This window comes from Colius striatus, chromosome 5, assembly GCF_028858725.1.
Source record: "Colius striatus isolate bColStr4 chromosome 5, bColStr4.1.hap1, whole genome shotgun sequence".
Classification (NCBI taxonomy): domain Eukaryota; kingdom Metazoa; phylum Chordata; class Aves; order Coliiformes; family Coliidae; genus Colius; species Colius striatus.
Window position 1 is genome coordinate 45,539,681 of NC_084763.1, and position 20,925 is coordinate 45,560,605.

A 20,925-nucleotide genomic window follows, 5' to 3' on the forward strand; every position below is an offset into this window, starting at 1 on the left:
AATTTCTTCCGATTACTCTACCTTCTTTGCTCCCTTAGACTCAACCTTTGTCACTAAGACGTAAATACTTACAGGAAGTAACTTTGTTCTCTTACATGCACCTAAACATCTGCTACAGTTTTGGGATGCCACGGCTGCAAGGCTGAGAAAGGATGAGAGGCAAAAAGAGAATGAACAGACCTGTAGGCCTTTAGTCTTCCCTGTCCAACAAGCCAAACTTGGGCCAAACCCTGTGGCACAAACTGTGCCAGAAGACAGTGGAAATAACTTTCTGTGCTTATTCTGCATTCACAGTGAGTGCTGTGTTCTTTGCCTTCTGAGCAACAGCTGAGCCCGAGAGTGCAGGCCAAGCCACCTTACAGGAACCGGGCCATGAGCAACCCACACAATGGAGAAAACATGTCCCACTAGCCTCTGGCAGAGAGGAATGGGTGCTCCCACTCGAGCACCTGCAGCAGCCCAGCAGCAGGGCTCAAATGGGACAGTTGGGCTGGATGCTCCTCATCAGCGTCAGGCACATCCAGAGTCACCCCTGAGAGCCGACCCCACAGCACGGGACTCTGACGGCCGCCCCAGTAAGGTTCTAGTCGCTGGAGAGCTCACGTGGAAGGGGCTGCCCAAGCAGCTCCGCACGCGTGAAGGGGATTCAGTCGCTACCGTGGAGAGGATGAGTTAACTCTGACAGACAGAACTCCCTCCTGCCGCGCTGCCAACCTGCCAAGCCGCCAGCCATGTTTCCCACATCGCCCCCACCGCAGGCGCCGCGAGGGAAAGGCCGCCGCGCGGCCTCCCGCCCCCACCTGCAGCCCCTCCCGCGCCGCCGACCGCTCCCTCAGCCTCGCACCGCCTCCCCGCGAGCCCCGCCGCAACGGCCGCCGCTCGAGGCGCCAGCTCTCCTCCCCATTGGCCGCCAGGCCTGCCCGTCAGCCGCCGCTACCGCAGGGGCGTTGGAGGGCGGTGCCGGGCCGCGCCGCGTAGGGCTGCCGGCGAGCGGGGAGAGGAAGCGGCTGCGGGCAGGGCGGGGGGAGAGGCGGGCGGTCTGCTGCGATGTGAGCGCTGCATATCCCTTCCGCTCTCTCCTCATCTTTTTTCTTTTTTTTTTTCTTCCCGGGCTTTTTCAGAGAGCCGCCCCCTCCCCTCTTTTTTTTTCCCTGTAGGAACATACCTGCCTGTATACAGCCACCTACATTTTTTTTTCCTGGTCTTTCTCCGCAGAGGCCAAAGACTCGATCCAGCGGAGTGTGTACCTCCGGTAGCAAGGCAGAGCCCCGTGGTCAGGGGCTCCCTCAGCGACCTCCATCTCGCCCGCCGGTGCCGCCCCCGCAGCGCCATGGATCACCAACCGAAGTTCTTCGAGAACCTCTCGGGCACCGGGAAAGCCATCGGGGTGCTGACCAGCGGCGGCGATGCCCAAGGTAGCTGCTTAAACCTTTCGCTTCGGGGGCGACCGAGAGGAAGATGAGGAGAAGGAGAGGCAGAAGATGGTGGTGGAGGGAATTGCGGGCACGGTGGGGACAGGGGCCAGCCTAAAGGGAAGGTGAGAGTGGGGAGTCCCTCGGGGGATGGTATGAGGAGTCAGGAGCGCGAAGGGCCTCCCAGACAGACAGGCAGGCTGGGAGGGAGGCTGAGGAAGGAGCTATAGTGGATGTAGCAGCGTCTGCGGGAAGGGAGGAGGAAGCATGGGCTGCTTCTGGGGTGGCTGCGGAAAGCCGCGCGGGAGGAGCACATGGAGGTAGTAGAACGAGAAAGCGGGGTCTGGGAGTAGGACACACGAAGTTGCCGAGGTTTCTCTTTCCGTGACGGCCTTCGAGTTGTCTCTCTTAGTAGGGTCATTTAAAATAAATGATAAATCATTTTTGCGCGGCCTGGGCGCCTGAGCTGCAAACGTATCCTCATCCTTCCTCCTCCCTCCGTTTCTCATCACATTTCCCCTGAGTCTGACTTGGCAGGAAAGAGGGTAGAAACGCTCCAATAACTTCTGCCACCAAAATGTCTTCACCCCTCGGGAGATGGTGGGGAGAGGAGAGCGAGGAGGGAGAGCGGATGGCTGATGTGAGCGGAGGAGGAGGTCGTGCTGCCTTGCACGGCGGGTGGGAGGCTGTCTGCGCTGCTGGGGCTCTGCCAGCCCTCGCCTCATCTGCTTTCCACTTCATTTTGGCACCGTGAGCACTTCTATATTCCTACCCATGATTTAGAGCGCTGAGATGGTAGTTTACTCTGTAGCCTCGTGGGAGTATCTTGGAAACGCGTTTCACCTCCTTAAATCTCTGTAAGTGTAGCTGGAGTCCTAGCTATAGGAGAGAGAGAACAAAAGACCTGTAGACATTAAGAGGGAAGGGAAAGAAAAGAGACTTTATCGCAGTAAACTTAGTCATGGAGTCACGTTTTCCTACCCTTTCGTTTCCCCTTTTCTACCAGAATATCTCATATACGTGAATAGTTTGAAGTTTCAGTTAATTAAGATTTCAAGTGTGCAATGCTGCATGCTATTTCAGAGGGCTCTGCTTTTGCCAGTAAAGTTGTTTAGTGATGATTGCTTTTAGCTCCTTCCCTTAAATTACGATTTCCCACCCCCCCGGGGGTGTCTCGAAAGGGGTTTCTCTTAAAGAAGAAACGGCATTCTTATTCGAGAAGGCAGCAGGGCTTTCTTTCCTTTCTTTTGTGTGGGCTCAGTAGTTTAATGACCCATTTCCTCTGCCTTTAACGCACGCGGGGAGCTGCAGGGACCAGCCCGCTTCCACATCTGGGGCGTCCAACCCGCTTTCCTCGCGTGCGAGCGGGTGCCGGCGGCTGCCTCTCCTCCCTTCGCTTTCCCGGCGCGTTCGTGAGGTGGACGCTGGCGTGGACCAGTGTCTCCCCGCTCCCTCCCCACCGCCGGTGTGTACGTGATCCGCCGCGAGTCGCTGCAGATTCCGCCTCTTTGCGTCATCTGGGCAGGGAGAAGCATCCACCCTCCCAACGCCCGCAGGAATAACGGGGAGCCTCCGGGTTTACCTGTGATTATCTGAAACCCTTTCTTGTCAGGAGTGGAAGGGATTCCTTACCAAACGAGGAGGAAAATGTTACGGTTCCAGAGAAAAACCAAATTGATGCCCTTAAATGGCTGCTCTTTGGTCCTTGTTGAGGTTACACTCGTTCAAGTTTTATCCATAGTTTGTTGTCAGTGTCATCAGTTTCACTGCTAAATGATTCAAGGAGGGATTGTGAATAAAGGCATCTCTGTTTTAATGAACTGGTTGCCAAATCGCCATTTTAATTTTAAAGTGTGACAGTGCATTGCCTCAACCAGCAGTAGTGTGTTCATCAGGAGGCTGAGTCGGCTACTTGCTTCCGCGTGGCTGGAGATTATATAATACAGCAACAGATGTATCTCTCTTTATAAACTATTAATCTGTGTTTGCCACTACGTGTATTAAAGCACTTAAAGAACTTGCAGAATCAGTTCATTACCTGACAGATTGCAACTGAAGCATGTTTGCGTGGAGGGACAAAAAAGTACCAGCTTGTGAAAATTACTGTCTGAGGAGTGAGACTGTCGCAAAGACCAAAGAAAGTAAACCGCGTGTCTCCCAAGTTGTTTTGTAGGCAGTGATGTTTCCTTGATTTAGAAGAGACAGAGAAAAAAAACCCAACAGCTCGATTGTTTCAACAGAATTGCCACAGTTAAGGTTCATATGTTTACTATCTTGGTAATAGAATAGACATGTAAAATACACAACCTCAGGTCTGTTTGCATACTAGGTTAGGAGTTGAACAAAGGACAGAATGAGTCATGCCCTGTCAAGGTCATATGCCCTCTGTAGTGGCAAATATGAGAGAAGTGAAGTTGTGAAGCATAAGCAGAAGGAATCTTGTTACTATTACTGCAGAGCTGTTTGAAATGTTTGAGCGAATTGTAGGTGAGGCAAAACTACTAACTCTGAAGTAGGCAAAAAGGTAACCAATATGAAGAACAGAGTTCCAGTCTTCTGGGTTTGTTTTTTTTGTTGTTGTTTTTTTCAGATTTGTTAAACACTAGAAATCTTCAGAATATCCGTAATGAAAGCTAAACTCACAGGACATTGGAGTAGAAAGAACACCCATTAGTGTTGCAGTAAACATATAATCTTCATATCAGTAGGTGCCTTGATTTTAATTGGACTGTAAATCAGCCTAGAACAAAATATGCTTGAAATTATTTTAAAATAGAAGCTACTGCCTTTGCTGTTCTTGTACTTTTTAATAATTTACAAGCAGCATTAGGTAAATCACACAAGCCTTTCTATTTATAGGACATGTTAACTTTTAAATTGCTTTCTCATATTTGTGATACTTCCTTGGAAGGTTTTTTTGTTTGTCCTTTTTACTATCTGTGGAATATTAAGAACTAAAGAATGTGTATGTGTCCCACTGGAACTGTTAGGGTTTAGTTACCATATTTTAAACACAGGTATATTAATTTATTTGGTGGGGTTGAAGAATTTATCAGTGATTTTATTTCATAGAAAAAAAAGACATGTATTTTCAGTACAAGATTTGTAAATACTAAACTTTGCAGGCCATTCCTTTATCTAGCGAAGTGTTAAATTTTGAAGGAAAAAAGTATTTTCACCATATTCACAAGTACCTTGAGGCAAAAGAAATTTTGACAACTGATTCTCAAAATTTAAGTGTTCTATTTCTGGATTATTTCTAAATTATAGTGGCTGCAGTGCAGAAAGGTGGACCAATAAATGGGTTTTAAATCATGTCTCTGTCTTCAGATGGTGAGTCTCTCTGGTCATGATCTGCTTTGGGTCATGAAGTAGACTGGTTGTATTTGAGGTGGGTTGGCAATTGCTGCTACAGACACTTTTGGCCATGGTAGGTTATTTACATTCATATATCCTCCAATCAGAAGATTTTTTTCTGACTCTGGTAGGTATGGCTTAGCAGCAGGAAAAATGTCATCTGAAAGTTTCTGATAGAAGGCAGTTGTGCACTATTGGGGAATGCTGTGTTGGTGGTGACTTGGAGCTGCTGCCCAATTTACTGTCTCAAAGTTACTGTATTTTAATATAACTGTGTTATTTTTGAGATAAGCTCGAAGATTTAGTGTTGTGGTAGGCAGCATAAGTAAATGATTTATAGATTGCAATGTGGTAGTCTGGAATATCATAAACCATGATTGCTACAGCAAAGATTTGCATCTGTCTACATTTGAAGCGTTACCGGCATGTTTAATATAGTATGCAGATGTACTGTCCTTTGTTTAACTCTTGTCTAAATAAGGTACACTGGAAGAAAAAAAAAATAAACAAATAAAAGACCTCCACTCTTTCAGCAATTTCTGATCTTAGAAACAGTATAAAAAAACCCTATAGCCTTTTGGATTCCAGAGTTTTGGAATACCACAGGCTGTGGAAACAAAGATGAACATCTTTCTACTCTTGAAGCTTTACAGACTTCTGAGCAACATCAACAAGACATATTTAATATGATAGGGCAGATGTACTGATCTTGTCCAGGTAACATATGAACAAATAAAATTTTAACATTTAAACAAAAAAACAAAAAAACCCACACCTCTTCTGTCATCCAAATTATAGTTTATTTGTTAACACTTACGTAATTTGAAGATAGTCACAAGGAATTTTTAAATTCTAGCAGCTCTCTAAAAGGCACCTTTTCCAATAAACAATAGTGTGCATGTGTATAAACATCTATTTAAAATACATGGATACATGTGTCAATATATATGGACATAAAATTTGTACATAAAATTAAGGAATATGGTTATTAATGGATGAGTGTAACTATATCAGTGCATTTAATGTTTTGGAGGAACTGCTTCTATGATTAGTGAATTCCATGACTGAAACTTGAGATTTATTTTTTAAACTTTTGAAGGAGATCTATCATGTAGTCTAGATGTTATGCTATTGTATATATTTGTGCAGTGAATGTTCCAATCTAATAAAATATTACTGTTTAGAAAAGTTGTATAGCATTGTCTTCAGCTATCTAGATTCATTATTGTGATTAGATGCAATAAAATCTCTAATTAGAGGTAAATGTAACAAACACAAATTGTTTTCTTAATGATTTGGTCTTGTATTTTGACTGCTTCTCATTTTCCCTTTTGATGATTATAGGCTCTTGCATCATGATGATGATAGGCTCTTACATCATTACTGTTATATCCATTTACATATTTGAAGGAAGTCCTTCTATTTGGTAATGTTTAGACATTTTCCTTAGTTTCTGTGTTTTGCTATATGGTCTTTAAAGTCTTTTATTCAGGATAGCAGTGCATATGTTTAAGTCATTAAGCATTACTGCATTCAAGCCAATATTTATCTTTACAATTGATGGTACTTAAGTATTTCTTGGTGCTCGTCCAAGATGCATAGTTTTGATTTTTCTTTTGTATGGTTAGTATTGCAGTTATTTATTTTAAGGCTTGTCTGGCTGAGAAAAGTGAGGAAAACTTAGCTTTGACACAAAATGGTGTTATAATTTTATTCAAACTTCTCCATGTTAGTGGTGCATGTGTTATGTGGAACAGGATGTAGACATAAGAGAGGAGAAGTCTTGGGGGAAGGGAATGCCTTTGAAATAATGTGAAGATTTCTGCCATAGTTCATAATGCAATGAAAATTATTACTTTCAAAGACAAATAGATAATATCAAGAAGGACAGTAAATTATCAACTCTTAACTTAATTTCAAACATTATGTAAGGCCGTGTAAGTAGTTGCAAATTGCTTAATCTTTGTTGAGATCAGATGAGAAAAATAAGTCTTTTCCTCTGTCACAAGCTTTAATGCAAAAGCAAGTGTCAATTCAGAAGATTTTAAATAATTCTTACATTATTTAAAAAAATACTGGTTTTACTCTTGGCTTTCTTCTGAAGCTGCTCTTCTAATCCTGTATGTTTATCAGACTATATTTATAATTCAGGAGTAAATCCATGGTTAACTCAGTAAATCTCTCTTTCAATAAAAAGCATATAATTATATTTCATACCTATTATGGTAATTCACAAATACTATTGTAAGACTGACAAATAACCAGATACAGCAACATTTTGTTAGACAAGTTCTACAGAGACTTAATGAATTTCTCTGTATTTACATACTTGAATCACTGCAAGGAGTGTATTCAGATTTTGATAGCCAATGTGTAAAGTCTAAAGCTTCAATGTTTTAAGTGTATTTAGTAGATGTTAAATAACATCTTTCACTCCTCAACCCTTCTGAAATGTAGGCCACCTCTTTGTGTAAATTCCCATGTCCTTTTTCTGTATAAATAAATAAAATAGGCATCTAAATTATAAGAAAATATGTGTTACATAAACTTAGAAAGCTACAGTCTTGGAACTAAGAAGATACTTTCTGTCTTTAATTTCAGTGGATTTTTTTTCCTGGGCTTTTGTCCTTTGTTGTAGCAGATAAATTGAGCATTTTACCTAGTTTTTTACATAAGACACACAGAAACTGGGAATTATTCACTAAGAAAGTATATAGAATTGGATCTCAGAAACTTGAAGTTTCTTAAACCAGAAGGTTCTGAGTAGTCGTCCCCTAGTGAGGATGAACATTTTCCCTTTAGAAAATGAACCTTTTAGCCACTCTTCTAGAATTCTGCCATCAAGTGGATAATATAAAAAGTTCTTCTCATGTCTAAGAAAACCCCTCCACAAACAATGACAAGACACTCCCCCCCCCCAAAAAAAAAAACCCCAACAAAATGCAACAAAAAAACGCCTCAAAACCCAAATTACTGAGAAACCTCCTTACCAACTTATAACACAAAAAACCCCACCCTCCCACCTGACATTAATGCAAGCAAGCTGTGGGCTTTGGAAAGAGTAGCTTGTGTTTGTGTCTTCCCTGTTTGAGGAAAATGGGAGTGCTTTAAAATTCTATATATCTGCTTTCCAGGGGACATTGTTTATGAGGGAGGTGGGGATATTCTTGTTATGAAAACTTTTACTGAGGAGAAACCTTTGCTCCGTGTAGTAGGTCTGTTTTGATCTGAGACTGAGCATGATAACTTTTTCAGTACAGCTTATCAGATGAGATTCTTTTCTTTTCTTTGACATCATCCGATCCATCATCCAAACCTGTACTTATAGCTGTCTTGGCATTTGAGAACTTTTTCCAGCTCAGCCGCAAGGCTCACTCTGAAAGAATTCTTGCTGTTATTTTCTAGTACAGAATTGATGTGAATACAATGTTACTTGTGATTTTAATCTTAAGGCTAAGTGACATCTATATGGACATTAAGTTTTGGCAAACTTAATTTTTTGTTTCATATTGGCCAACTTTTCTGACTTTATTCTGGCTTTGTTCCAAAGTCATAAATCTTTTAGAAAACTTCTGTCTCATTCTTTTTGAGACAGATAAACTTCTAAAACTCCATTTTTTTTTTTTCTAATAATGGTTGGATATTGTAGGAATAGATATTTATGGTTTAGTGTGTTGTGGGTTTATGTATTGTAGTTGCTGACTTTTTACATCTTTAGAGAGGTGAACACTTAATAACTATGTTAAACAGCAGAGCTGATTTCTGCTTCGCTATTTTGATACTAAGTATGACAGATTTGGAGAACTGGTGCCCAGTATTTTGTATTGTCACGTTTCTGGCATCCCTTTTCAATTGATGTGCTGAGGCTATTTCTTTCAGTGTAGCCTAACTACTACTTCTATCCTTGTGCTTTGCATAATCTCCGGTGTCTGTTCAAGTGGTATGGAAGCAATTAGTTTTAATACTTTGGGAAATTCCTGAATAATGAGTAAGGTAACACAGAATGTGAAGGGATTGGTTATGACAGAAATTCATTTAACCCATGTGAAAAGACTAGTGGAACTTCAATCTCCTGAGCAACAGTGAGGTGTTTGACCATTGAACTTAAATGGAAGATTTTACAGTAGTATAGTCTCTTACTTTGTAAAGCTCAGGAAAACTGTTATGGCTTTTCCTTTGAAGAAGCTAATTTTTAACCAGCTGAATGTTTTACTTTTCAAATAGAAAATTAATCATTATTGTGAAATGAATTTACTTTCTGTTTCTGGTTTTGTTACTTTTACAATGCTGTGTTACAACAGCATCAATTTAACCTTTGATTAACACATGCTGGTGTCTACATAATTATTGTAATGAGCAGATAGTTCTGAACGCAGGTTCATGGGCTGATTGCACTGTCATTAAGCAAATTTCTATTTTAATAGATGATGATTATCATCTTTAGGAATGAATTAATATTTCCTTTCTTCTTAAAAATACTTAAAATTTATATCATAACAAAGTACTGAATTACCTATAACAATGTGATTTTGCTTTTTCTTCCCAGGTATGAACGCTGCTGTGCGCGCAGTAGTACGCATGGGAATCTATGTAAAAGCCAAAGTGTATTTTGTTTATGAGGTTGGTTTTTGTTTTATTCATTCTTTGTTTGTCTTCTGGCTGTACTTGACTTTTTGTGGAAACCTTGTGGAGAGTGAATAGTCTAAATTAAAGATGCGTTGTAGATGTCATTCCGTTTCATTGTATCAATGTTTTGTATCATATTTTGTATTTTATGGAAAGTACTTTTACTGACATATATGCTAAAACTATTTATTTTTAAAAAAAATATATGAAATTTTTCATAGGCCACCAGAAGCTTTAAAATAGTCAGAAAACCAGAGGTGGTTGTCACCCAGCAGTGAACTGTGTACTTGTGTATGTTAGATATTTGGCCACAAATATTGCATCTTACAAATACCTTTCAAAACCTAGTGGAACTACTAATTCTTAACCTTTTGGCTTCCCCACAGTCTATTTTCCTAAAGTATGATAAGGATGTGCCATTGCCCTCATTTCAGAGATAACACAACTTGGTTTTGATAAAGAATACTACGGTCAAGATGGTGCCAAATTTCCTAGCTTATAGGTAGGAAGTTGTAACTGAAAAAACTCCAACCAACAAATAAAAAAGACCTCACCAAAACACCTTTACCATAAATAGTGTGTTCAGACATCAGAATTTTGTGATTGAAGCTTATGACTGCATGTGCATGAAGATTGTTGATGTCTGCAACAATTATTTGATATGAAGAAATGCTGAGACAAATTTAACGTAAGTTCGAAAATAGTATACCGTCTGTGTATAGCTTACTGGAAGACTAAGTTATAGTTAGACTTTTGCCTGAACCACACTTTCAGTTTTTTGTGGATTAAAAAATGCAATGAGTCTAGTAGTACAAAGTCATTCTGTTCACGCTGGAATTCCTGTACAACTCCTTTGTGGTGATTACCAATCATAAGGAACGTTTGATACAAGGCAAAACTTGGTAGGCAGTATTCCTAACATAATGTCATTTTAATGTTTAATATAAAAATATGAGATGTTAGAATTCATAGAATTGCCAGGAAAGCACTTTAGTTTTATATATGCAAAAGACAATATTTAGCTTTAAAAAGTAGCCATATATGCATTTTATTTGTGTCTGCTTATTCTTATAGTTCATTTACTAAAGAGTTGTGAATTATATTGAAATGCAAATAAGCAGAGGAATGCAAATAAGCAGAGCACTGTGCTTGGAAGTTCTTTTGTGCTACAGCAAGTAGCTCTGAATACTTAGTGTGTGCTAATTACATGGCCAATTTCTAGAATTCCTTCAGCGTTTGGCTGTTTTGTGGGTTGCTGAAATGGGTCAGATACTTTTGTGAAAATGAGGGAATTTTACCCATCTTTAAAGGCTAGAACATGGGTATTTTTTTTTTTTTAATAGTGTTTTAACTTAAGGATTATCATCTTTGTTGTTCATCTTACGGTATATTTACTTTTGTCTCCTTTTAAAAGCTGTTTTGTATCACAGGGTGTATTCAATGATAAATTTCCAAAATTTCAGTTGCTTTCTTGAACTTAGCAAAATTGCACTTTTTAAGTTATAATGTTCCTCTGTTAATTGCTAGAGTTTGCCAACATGAAGTCACACATTTCTGAATGAAAAACAATTGTAAAAATAAAGCCAAAGTTGAAGTTTTGAATTTCAATTAGATATTGTTCTTTCTTCACTATAACAGCATAGAAAAATGCACATTTCACTGGAAGTATGGGTTACATCTCTGAAAGAGATCTTTGTTTCTAGATTGGACTGTTAAATCTTGCATTTCAGGAAGTACTGAATGCTAACCTTTTTTCTTCCCGGTCTTAAAAAAAAATATTAAGTCAGTTTTCTTTCACAATATTTGTAAGTACTTCAAAGAAAATGTCTTAAGCTTTGAAATGAAACAACTATTTCATCTCAGGACTTGGAAATAGGAAAGAGATGGAAGTGACAAGTGTAGTGGAAGGTCAGAATCTTAGAGTGAGACTTGTCACTAATGATCCTTTTTTATAAGGCTTTGCACGACATATACAGAGATGTATTTTTGTATATATTTGAAGTTATTTAACAATTTTAATAAGATCTTCCTAAATTACAGGTTATCAAATACAGGCTTAAGTGTGTTCAGCAATGATAACAGTGTATTTTTAGCCTGCACTCTGAATAGGCATTTTAACTAGACACACGTCAAAATAAAGTGATACTGGTATTGAAACTGCTTTGAAAAAGAAAAAAAACTGAAATAGCAACATCCAAAATGTTAAAGATGTTTTCTTATTTGAAGCCAACAATGAGTTAGAAGTCTCAATCTTTTCAAGCCTTCTTTGCTCTAGTTGTCTTACACACTTTTTCTCCTGTAACTTTCTGTGCCTTAAGAACTTCTTTTTGCACCGTAAAACCATCAATTTTGTACAGTAGTGGCTAAAACTTATATCCATTTTCTAATTAAAACTATAACTCTATTTTTGTTTTGTTTCCTAACTCTATTGTGCTTCATTTTGCAATGAGAGACAGATTACCAAGACAAATAAATAAAGAACAATAAAAATAACTAGATTCAAGTAATGCTGTAGCCTTTTTTAAGTTGGGTTTACCAAAGCCCAAAGAAAGAATCAGGTAGACATTGGAATCCGTGGGCTAGTTAGTCTGTAGTCACCCCCACTGGCTAGACTCATGTTATTCCTCAAATCTACCTGAATCTAAATTAAAATTTGAATGCCTGTGGTCACTCATGCTGTAAAAATCTTGGAGCTGGCAGTACAAATGAAACTACCAGGGTGCCCTAGGAGATTAGTTTAAAATTTTTTAAAACCAACAGAATTATTTAAATTAGTTGGGCTTTTGTGTTCCTTTGTTTGGTTTATTTTTTTCTGTTTAATTTGGAATGATAAAAAAAAGTGATGCCTCCCATTTACAGTAATTCATTTCAGAAATGAAAGTTTTAAATATTTGTACAAATAACCTGCACTTTTTCTAGGATTGAAGCACATAGTTCCCAGTGGATACATGCTCTTACTACTAAGATTCTTCATCTTGATTAAGGTTCTTTTTCTCAAGAGGCTGGCATTGGAAATGCAATGATGTGGCATTCATGAATTTCTGTGAGGAAAACTTCCATGTCCTTCATGTGGTGGTTTGTGCACTCAGTGATGCTAGTATTTTACATTGTCGGGTAATGGCTGAAAAAGCTCAGTAAGTAAACATAAATAATGTAAAGCCCAAAATAGCTTGCATGTAACATATCAGAACGTAACTTCTTTTTTGAAAGCTATTGTTTCCAGAATTAAGACTGGAAGCAACATTTAGGATCTCTACCACTCTCTGCAGGAGTTACAGTATGTATGTTTGCACTCTGTGATCATTTGTCCTGCAGAGATTTAATCTTGTTAAACTTTGAATATTCAAATTTTGCGTAGAGGAAGAAATAAGCATAAAATGGGAATAAGCAAGTATAATATACGTTATAATATAGTAAGTATATTGCTTATATATTTACTATATTTTTGACACTTTACTTTTTACTCTCTTCTTGCCCTGTTACTTTTTTATCTTAGTACCTAAGCTCCATTTTGAGAATCTTAAGTAGGGCTTTTTTTTTTTTTTAAAAAAAAGTAAATTGAGAGGTTCCCATCCTCTTTTTATTAATGGTCTCTATTCACATCTACCAGTAATTTTGAGTGACCAGATACTTGTAACACTGTTTTAACTACTTGATAAAATATTTCAAGTTGAATTCCTACTTTAGAATGAGTTGCCCAGTACCCAACTTAGCATCAGTGTTTTAAAAACAAAAATTGTAATTGTAAATCATTACTATTATCAATACTTCAGTTATAATTAACAATAATATTTTTCCCTATAGCTTTTCTAAAAAACTGTTTTAATTCTGTGACTTTTGAATCTCTTAATGGTGTGGAAGAACAGTGTGAAAATTCTAGCGATGTTCAGAGCTATCTTACATATACTGCTTTGCAAGCAGAACTGAGTTAGGAAAAGCTAATATAACAATTAAAATTAATCTGGCATGTTCAAAAAGTGCCCTGTGCTTACTGTGTACTGGGAGGAATTGTTAGTGCAGCCCCTGTTCTCACTTGTCTACGCATAGAAAGTAGAACTACTGTGGATTCCTAAGCAGAACACTTGAACTCTTTCTGCTTTAGACATGTGTGGTGCAGGAATTGGTCATAGGTTAGCCTAGCTATACTGTATTTAAAAATCTTACAGTTACAAGTAGAATCTGTGTTTTAGATTTGTTAACAAAATACAGTTTGGGAGTTTTCAACATTAAATCTCGTGATATGTGTAGAATTATGTATATGTTTATATAATACTTTCTTGGATGTGCTTTATTTTTCCTCTCAAGTAAAAATGGATGGTAAATGATTGGAGCAAATATGTAAACTGTATATATTTCTGTCAGATTGTAGCACAGCTTACTACTGTCAGTGTTACAAACTGATGCAACATCTGGATTTGTTGCCTATGAATTCTTGTCCTATCATGCTAGTGAAGGACTTAAAGGAGGATACAGCATTTATTTAATATGTATGGCTTTTTAAGCCTGTGTAGGCTTAGTACATTTCCAAGTTACTGTTTACTGGATAAAAGCTATAGATAGTGCCAAAGTGTCTCCAATTTATAATGTCAATTTTGCTGTCTTCTGAACTCCCTTCTGTTTCTAATTCCATCTGATTTATTATTGAGAACCCTAAAACTAAATATGTGCGGTCATACAAGAACTGCATGCAGAAGAAAAGCAAATTGTTTCTCAGCATGAAATCTATATGTACACATAATCAAAAAATGGAAACATGAAAATTGTCATGTTTGTTTTCATTTGTTTTGAATGTTAACACCATTGGTGTTATGGTTGGTAGTGGTGTTTGTATCAGGTTTTTCCAGATTAGAGCTGTGCTGTATTTTATTTTTGTGGATTTTTTTTCTGTGGGTTTTGCTTTGTTTTTGAATCAGTGTTCACCTATTGGAAAAGAATTATAATTGTAACTGTCTTTCTGCTAGTATTTATGCAGAATTAATAAAGCCAGGAGTAACAAAACCTTTCAGCTGCTCACTGGATAGTTTTCCTTCTTTTGATGGAGTGTAGTTCTTTACTTTTCACAACATGCAATGGTTTCTAAAGACCATTTCAGTTACGGTATTAAGGATTTCTTAAATGTATCACTAAAGATTGTATTTTTCTACTAAATTTCTTTCCTCTATTTTGTAACTCCTTCCAAACCTGATTTCTGTGTTTAGAAAATTTGTTAGTTGTTGCTATTTTGTTTTGCTTATACCTGCCTTGAGGGGAAAAAATGTAAAGTGTTACAAAGGTAGATTTTTTTCTTTTTCTAAGGCTAAGGTTATATTTTTAGGGAGCACATTTTATAATGCTTTTGTAGTTCTTAAAAGATAACAGAATATTTATTCCTAAGAAAGGAGAAATACGTTTTCATTCTAGTTTATAAACTGTGTAATCTGTGAAAAGTATTACTTTATCTTGAAGTTTTCTTTTTGATCTTTTAGAAAGAAGAGGTATTGTTTGGCTTTTTTTTTTTCCCCTCCAATGTGATACTTGCTTGAATGTTGTTTCATATAAATTACTTTTTTTTTTTTAATTCAGAGCATTAAAATATGAATAGCAGTGAATAGCAGTGCAATGAAAATGTTACACAATTTTTCAAATCAGGCTTCTGAAATACTTTTTCTATTTCAGGGTTACCAGGGAATGGTTGATGGGGGTGATAATATAGTGGAAGTTTCGTGGGAAAGTGTTTCAAGTATCCTGCAAGTGGTAAGTGTTACAGAATGGGGCTGGAACCCATATCCTCTCTCTTTGAATAGGAAACAAAATTTGAGATCCAGGCAACCACCGTAATTCTATGATGACTGAGTGACCAGCACACATGACATCTAGCAGAGCCTGATTTCTACAGTATAGGTGTCCGACACTTTATATGGATCTTTGCGTGGTCCTGTAGTTGGCCTACACAAACAATCTTGAAAACTTTTGTCCTAGATTTTCAACATTACATGTCATTAGTCTTCTAAAGCCATAATGACAAGCCTATATTTAATAAAAAAGACATTATAGGGCTAAAATATGAAACAACTGTGTTTTGTAAGGCAAGGGTTTGCTTACAAAACTCTGTTGGCTGTGTAAGTGGATTTACAATTATAGCAATGATTGTAATTACAGTGTAGTTCTCCAGCATTCTGATAATACCAATGACTTTGTATATTTCTATTTCAACATTCTGCAATTTGGATCTCATTATACTTTTCCTCAGCATGGCAACCTTACCTCTTCTAGAGCAGATGCTATGTATGGCATAGAGGCCTTACTGCTTGCCAGGCTTGCTGAAAACTACCTTCAGGTGCAGCATATGTTTGTTTGAAGCCTTTTGTAAAGCTACTGTAACACAACACAGTTAGCAGAGGGAAAAATAGTTGTTTTTTTTTTTTTTTTTTTTATTTTAAGCAAACAAATACCTTGGAGAACTGTGAGATATTTTGTCCACATATATTCTGGGTTTTGGTGGGTTTTTTTAATAACTCGTCCATCTTAGACAATCTGTAATCATAGAATATCTGAAGATAGAAGGGGCTGTAAGGATCATCAAGTCCAACTTTCTGGTCTTGGAGGACTATGTAAAACTAAACCCTGTGACTAAGAGCATCATCCAGACACTAAGATTAAGAGAAAATTAAGATTTCATGGCCAAGCCACACATGAGCAGGAGCAGGACATAAGCATCCTTCTATACGTGTACACAACGTACATACTGTAAGAAAAATACTTCTCTGAGCTTAAATGCTAGGAGTTCAACAGACAGTGGAGCTGAGGATACGTCTTAAGGATTGTATTTAATTGTTTTGATAAAAGATTATTGACCTCAATATATATTTCTATTTTATCAGAATAAGTTGTATTACATTGTTTTTGACTAGATGAAGCGAAAGCAGGGAGTATCATCTGCCTTGACTTCAGTGAGGCTTTTGACAATGTCCCACATAACATCCTCATCAGAAAGCTCAGGTAGTGTGGCTTGGATGAATGGACAGTGAGCTTGATCAAGCACTGGCTGAATGACAGAGCCCAGAGGGTGGAGATCAATGGCACAGAATTGAGTTGGAGGCCTGTGGCCAGTGGAGTTCCACAGGGATCGGATCTAGGGCCAGTCTTGTTCAACATCTTCATCAACGACCTGGATGAGGGGACAGAGTGTACCCTCAGCAAGTTTGCTGATGACACCAAACTGGGAGGACTGGCTGATTCCCCAGAAGGCTGCGCTGCCATTCAGCAGGATCTCAACCGGCTTGAGAGTTGGACAGAGAGGAACCTCATGAGGTTCAACAAGGACAAGTGCAGAGTCCTGCACCTGGGGAAGAACAATCCCATGCACCAGGCTGTGGGTCGAACTGCTGAGGAGCAGCTCTACAGAGAGATACCTGGGAGTCCTGATTGACAGCAAACTAAATATGAGCCAGCAATGTGCCCTCATGGCCAAGAAGGCCAATGGCATCCTGAGATCCCTCAAGAAGAGTGTGGCCAGCAGGTTGAGGGAGGTTCTGCTCCCTCTGTACTCTGCCCTTGTGAGGCCTCATCTGGAGTACTGTGTCCAGTTCTGGGCTCCCCAGCTCAAGAGGGACAGGGAACTGTTGGAGAGACTCCAGCACAGGGCTACCAAGATGATCAGGGGACTGGAGCATCTTTTTTTATGAGGAAAGGCTGCAGAAACTGAGACTGTTTAGACTTAGTCTAGAGAAGAGGAGATTGTGGGGGAATCTCATTAATACATAGAAATATCTAAAGGGTGGGTGTTAGGAGGTTGGGACATCAATTTTTCTTTTGTATCCGGTGACAGGACAGTAATAGAAAGAAACTGGAATACAAAAAGTTCTATTTAAACGTAAGGAAAAATTATTTCACAGTAAGGGTAATGAAGCCCTGGCACAGGCTGCCCAGGGAGGTTGTGGAGTCTCCTTCTCTGGAGATCAAAACCCACCTGAATGCCTTCCTGTGTGACTTGATCTAGATGGATGTGTTTCTAGCTGGGGGATTAGACTAGGTGATCTCTAAAGGTCCCTTCCAACCGCTACCGTTCTTTTATTGTATGATTCTACTTCAATTATATGGTCTCTTTTCCATTTAAAACTATGTTTCTTTAATTATGAAGTTATCTAATTTAGATGTGGCTTTTAGTCTTGATTGTTATTTTTAGAATATCATCTCCATGTGTACACCTCTGCTTTTTTGTCTGTGAAGAAAGCTGAACTGCTTTTATTGCACTTTTTGTCTTCCACTAGCAGCTGTTGTGTGTTTTAATGGCAATGGTAAGATAGTGGCTAGGATATTAGCTCGAGAACTGAAATGCTTAATGACTTTACAAATCATATGAGTACAGCTTTTATGTGACTGCTTTGAATCACATTCATCCAAACACTTTACTTAGTACTGTATCTCTTTTCTGTTGTCATCACACATAAGTAACAATTAGATGGTTTCTTGAAATGCTGCTGAAATTAATACCAAACCATGTATCATTTTTCTTCAAGAATAAGTTGGTTATCAGTCATTTGAGCGTTATTTCCATTTTCACTGGTGTATATATTCGTTCTTGAACATAATTCCCCACAGATTTGATAATTCTTTGGTTTTCATCACATTTTACTGTAAAAAGAAAGTTGAAGGTTAAGTTACAGTATAACCATCATTTACTGTATTTTTGCAAGATGAATTAAATACTGGATTATAAATTCAAACTGTTATACTTATTTTTACTAGGGAGGTACAGTTATTGGTAGTGCACGCTGCAAATCCTTTCGTACCCGAGAAGGCCGTCTGCAGGCAGCCTACAACTTGGTTCAGAGAGGAATCACTAATCTTTGTGTAATTGGTGGAGATGGTAGCTTAACTGGTGCCAATCTGTTCCGTGAAGAATGGAGTGGACTTCTAGAAGAACTGGCACAAAAAGGTAAGTTTGCATTTAGACCCTATCTATGGTATTTGTTTAAAATTGGAACATAAAACTGCTGTTTCTGAAAGTGCATCCATCCCAGTGGTTGTCTTTGATATGTATAGGGAAAAGTAAAAGAACACAAAAAGCCTAGATAGTGCTGGGTTGATGCTATATGTTATTTATAATATATAAATACTCTGATAAGTTTCATCGATTTCTGTCTTCAGGACTTCCTGAACGAGATGCTGTTAGCAGTCCTTAATTAATGTCTCTTCCATGAGTGTATAGTCTCCTTGAAAACATACAGATTTTTTTTCTGAAAACATTGTGTAGAGGGAGTTCTACAGCTTCAGTGAATGATGAAGATTGTGAAAAAGCTTCTCTTGTTTATTTTGATCTTGCTGGCTTCTAGTATCATTTGATGTCCTATAATTTTTGTGTTAGAACAAACAGTGAATGATCAATCCTGCTGCTTCTCTGCATGCCACTTGAGATTTTACAGCTGCCTTATTTTCCCTTCATCGTCTCTATTTCTAGATGGAAGAGTCCTAGTTTGCTTAGTTGTTCCTTATGTGTAAGTTCTATACCTTTGATCATCTTTGTTGCCCTTCTCTGAACCTTTTCCAGTTCTACCATGTCCTTTTTGAGGTGGGGAGGACCACAACTGCACGCAGTATTCAAGATGAGGGCAAACCATGGATCTACACAGTAGTATAATGATCTTTGTTTTGTTCTCTATTCTTTTCCTAATATTTCCTAATATTTTGAATTTTTTTTAACTGCTATTGAGCATTGAAGCTGATTTATTAATGAAAACAGCATTATGATACTATGCTGAAAATAGCATTATTTTGTTTCATATCAGGGTTCAATTTTTGTGTGCATTAATCTACATTTATCTACAGTGGGCTGCCCAGGGAGATAGTGGAGTCCCCATCCCTGGAGATATTTAAAAGATGCATAGATGAGATACTGAGGGCCATGGTTTAGTGGTGGGCTTGGCAGTGTTACGTCAGTGGTTGGACTTGATGATCTTAAAGGTATTTTCCAACCAAAATGATTCTATAATGAATTCCATCTGTTAATTTACTACTCACTGTCTTGCTAGTTGTCTTCATTTCTTCTCAGATACTCCACACCTTTAAAACCCAAATAATTCAGTTTGATCAATAAACTTTAGCATCTTGCTGCTCATTCCCCTTTCTAGGTTATTGCTGGCTATATTGAACAGCGCAAATCCCTCTAGAACTCAGTTACCGTCCTCAGATCTAAGAACTTGCATTTACTACTGCCCTCTGTGTCTTATTTTTTACTCTCTTTCACGTCATTTATTCTGTGCAAAAGCTTTGTGTATTATGCTGTGGCTACTTAAGTTTCCTCAAAATCCTTTGATGACAGAACTTGTCAATGGCTTTTTGGAAATCTAAGTAGAATGTGTCAACCAGATACCCATATTCATGTGATTATTAAGTCAACATTGGAATTCTGGAAAAGGTTTGTAATGCATGGTATCTATTAATAGAAAACATTGTGATTCTTCTTCAGAATGCTGTATGTGTCTTCATGGACATTAGTTCACTTTTTCATTATGGTTCTACCATTTTCTCTACTATAGACATTAAGCACACTAATGTATAGTTCTTCAATCCCATATTAAAAATTTGGCATTATATTTACCACCATCCCATCCACAGATACTGAGATCTAAATCTTTAAGCAGCTAAGGCATTTCATCCTTGAGATCCTTTAGAGCTCTTGGATGATTCAGCATTTTCACTAATGTCTTGGGAAACACAGACCAAGACTTAAAATAGGAGCTTTTCAATTCTATTTGCTGATTAATCATGAAATCAGAGCCTTTCAGTGTTGCAAAGGAGAAGACTTCAAAAGTTTAATGCTGGTTTTTGATTGTTTACATATGCCCTTAATCACATTCAGTTTGCAACCTTTTACTTCATTGCACTTCATACACTCAGACTTCAATTTCAATGTCGTTGTTTAAGTTCAAACCATCAATTTTGAGGTTGGTTACAAAACTTGGTAATCTCTTGACACTTGGAAATGGACTGGAAAGCTCTTATTTCCTTCCTTACTGTAAAGAGTTCTGTGCAGGATTGTTTTGTTTGGTTGTTTGGTTTTTGTTTGTAGTTTTTACTAACCATGTTACCTAAATATGTAAATGTAATTTAGTGTTTGGATACAAAAGTAGAGCACCTAAGCATATGTAAAAAATATTTCTTTTTTAAAAATAACTAGTCTTACAGCTCTTTCTCTGGATACTTCTTTACAGGAAAGATTGATGAAGAGGCTGTTAAGAAATATGCTTACCTTAACATTGTGGGAATGGTTGGATCCATAGACAATGACTTTTGTGGCACTGATATGACCATAGGTACTGACTCGGCCTTGCACAGAATTATTGAGGTTGTGGATGCCATCATGACCACTGCTCAAAGGTAAGTTGTGCATATTATAGAAAAATTAAGAAATATGCGGTTGTTTGTGCTTCACATCTGAAGTTTCTTATTGCCATATAATAGTGAAGGATATAAGTTAATTTTAAACAGAAGTTGAGTAACTGGTATTTGTAATATTTCTAGAGTGGGAATAAAAGCTCTTTTTGCTTGG

General features: G+C 38.1%; 1 protein-coding gene across 3 annotated transcripts in view; it reads left to right on the forward strand.

Moving 5' to 3' along the window:
• The first annotated feature begins 998 nt into the window (after positions 1-998).
• PFKP (phosphofructokinase, platelet) overlaps positions 999-20,925 on the forward strand; it is a 42,752-nt gene continuing 22,825 nt past the window's right edge. For 2 of the 3 annotated variants that reach the window (XM_061997288.1, XM_061997290.1), the window contains exons 1-5: positions 1,019-1,415; positions 9,316-9,389; positions 15,051-15,128; positions 18,123-18,312; positions 20,588-20,753. In XM_061997288.1, the coding sequence (XP_061853272.1) occupies positions 1,331-1,415; positions 9,316-9,389; positions 15,051-15,128; positions 18,123-18,312; positions 20,588-20,753 (593 nt within the window). In that variant the 5' untranslated portion in view covers positions 1,019-1,330. Of the gene's footprint in view, positions 1,416-9,315; positions 9,390-15,050; positions 15,129-18,122; positions 18,313-20,587; positions 20,754-20,925 lie in introns of all 3 variants that reach the window. The other variant, XM_061997287.1, reaches the window with a different exon arrangement.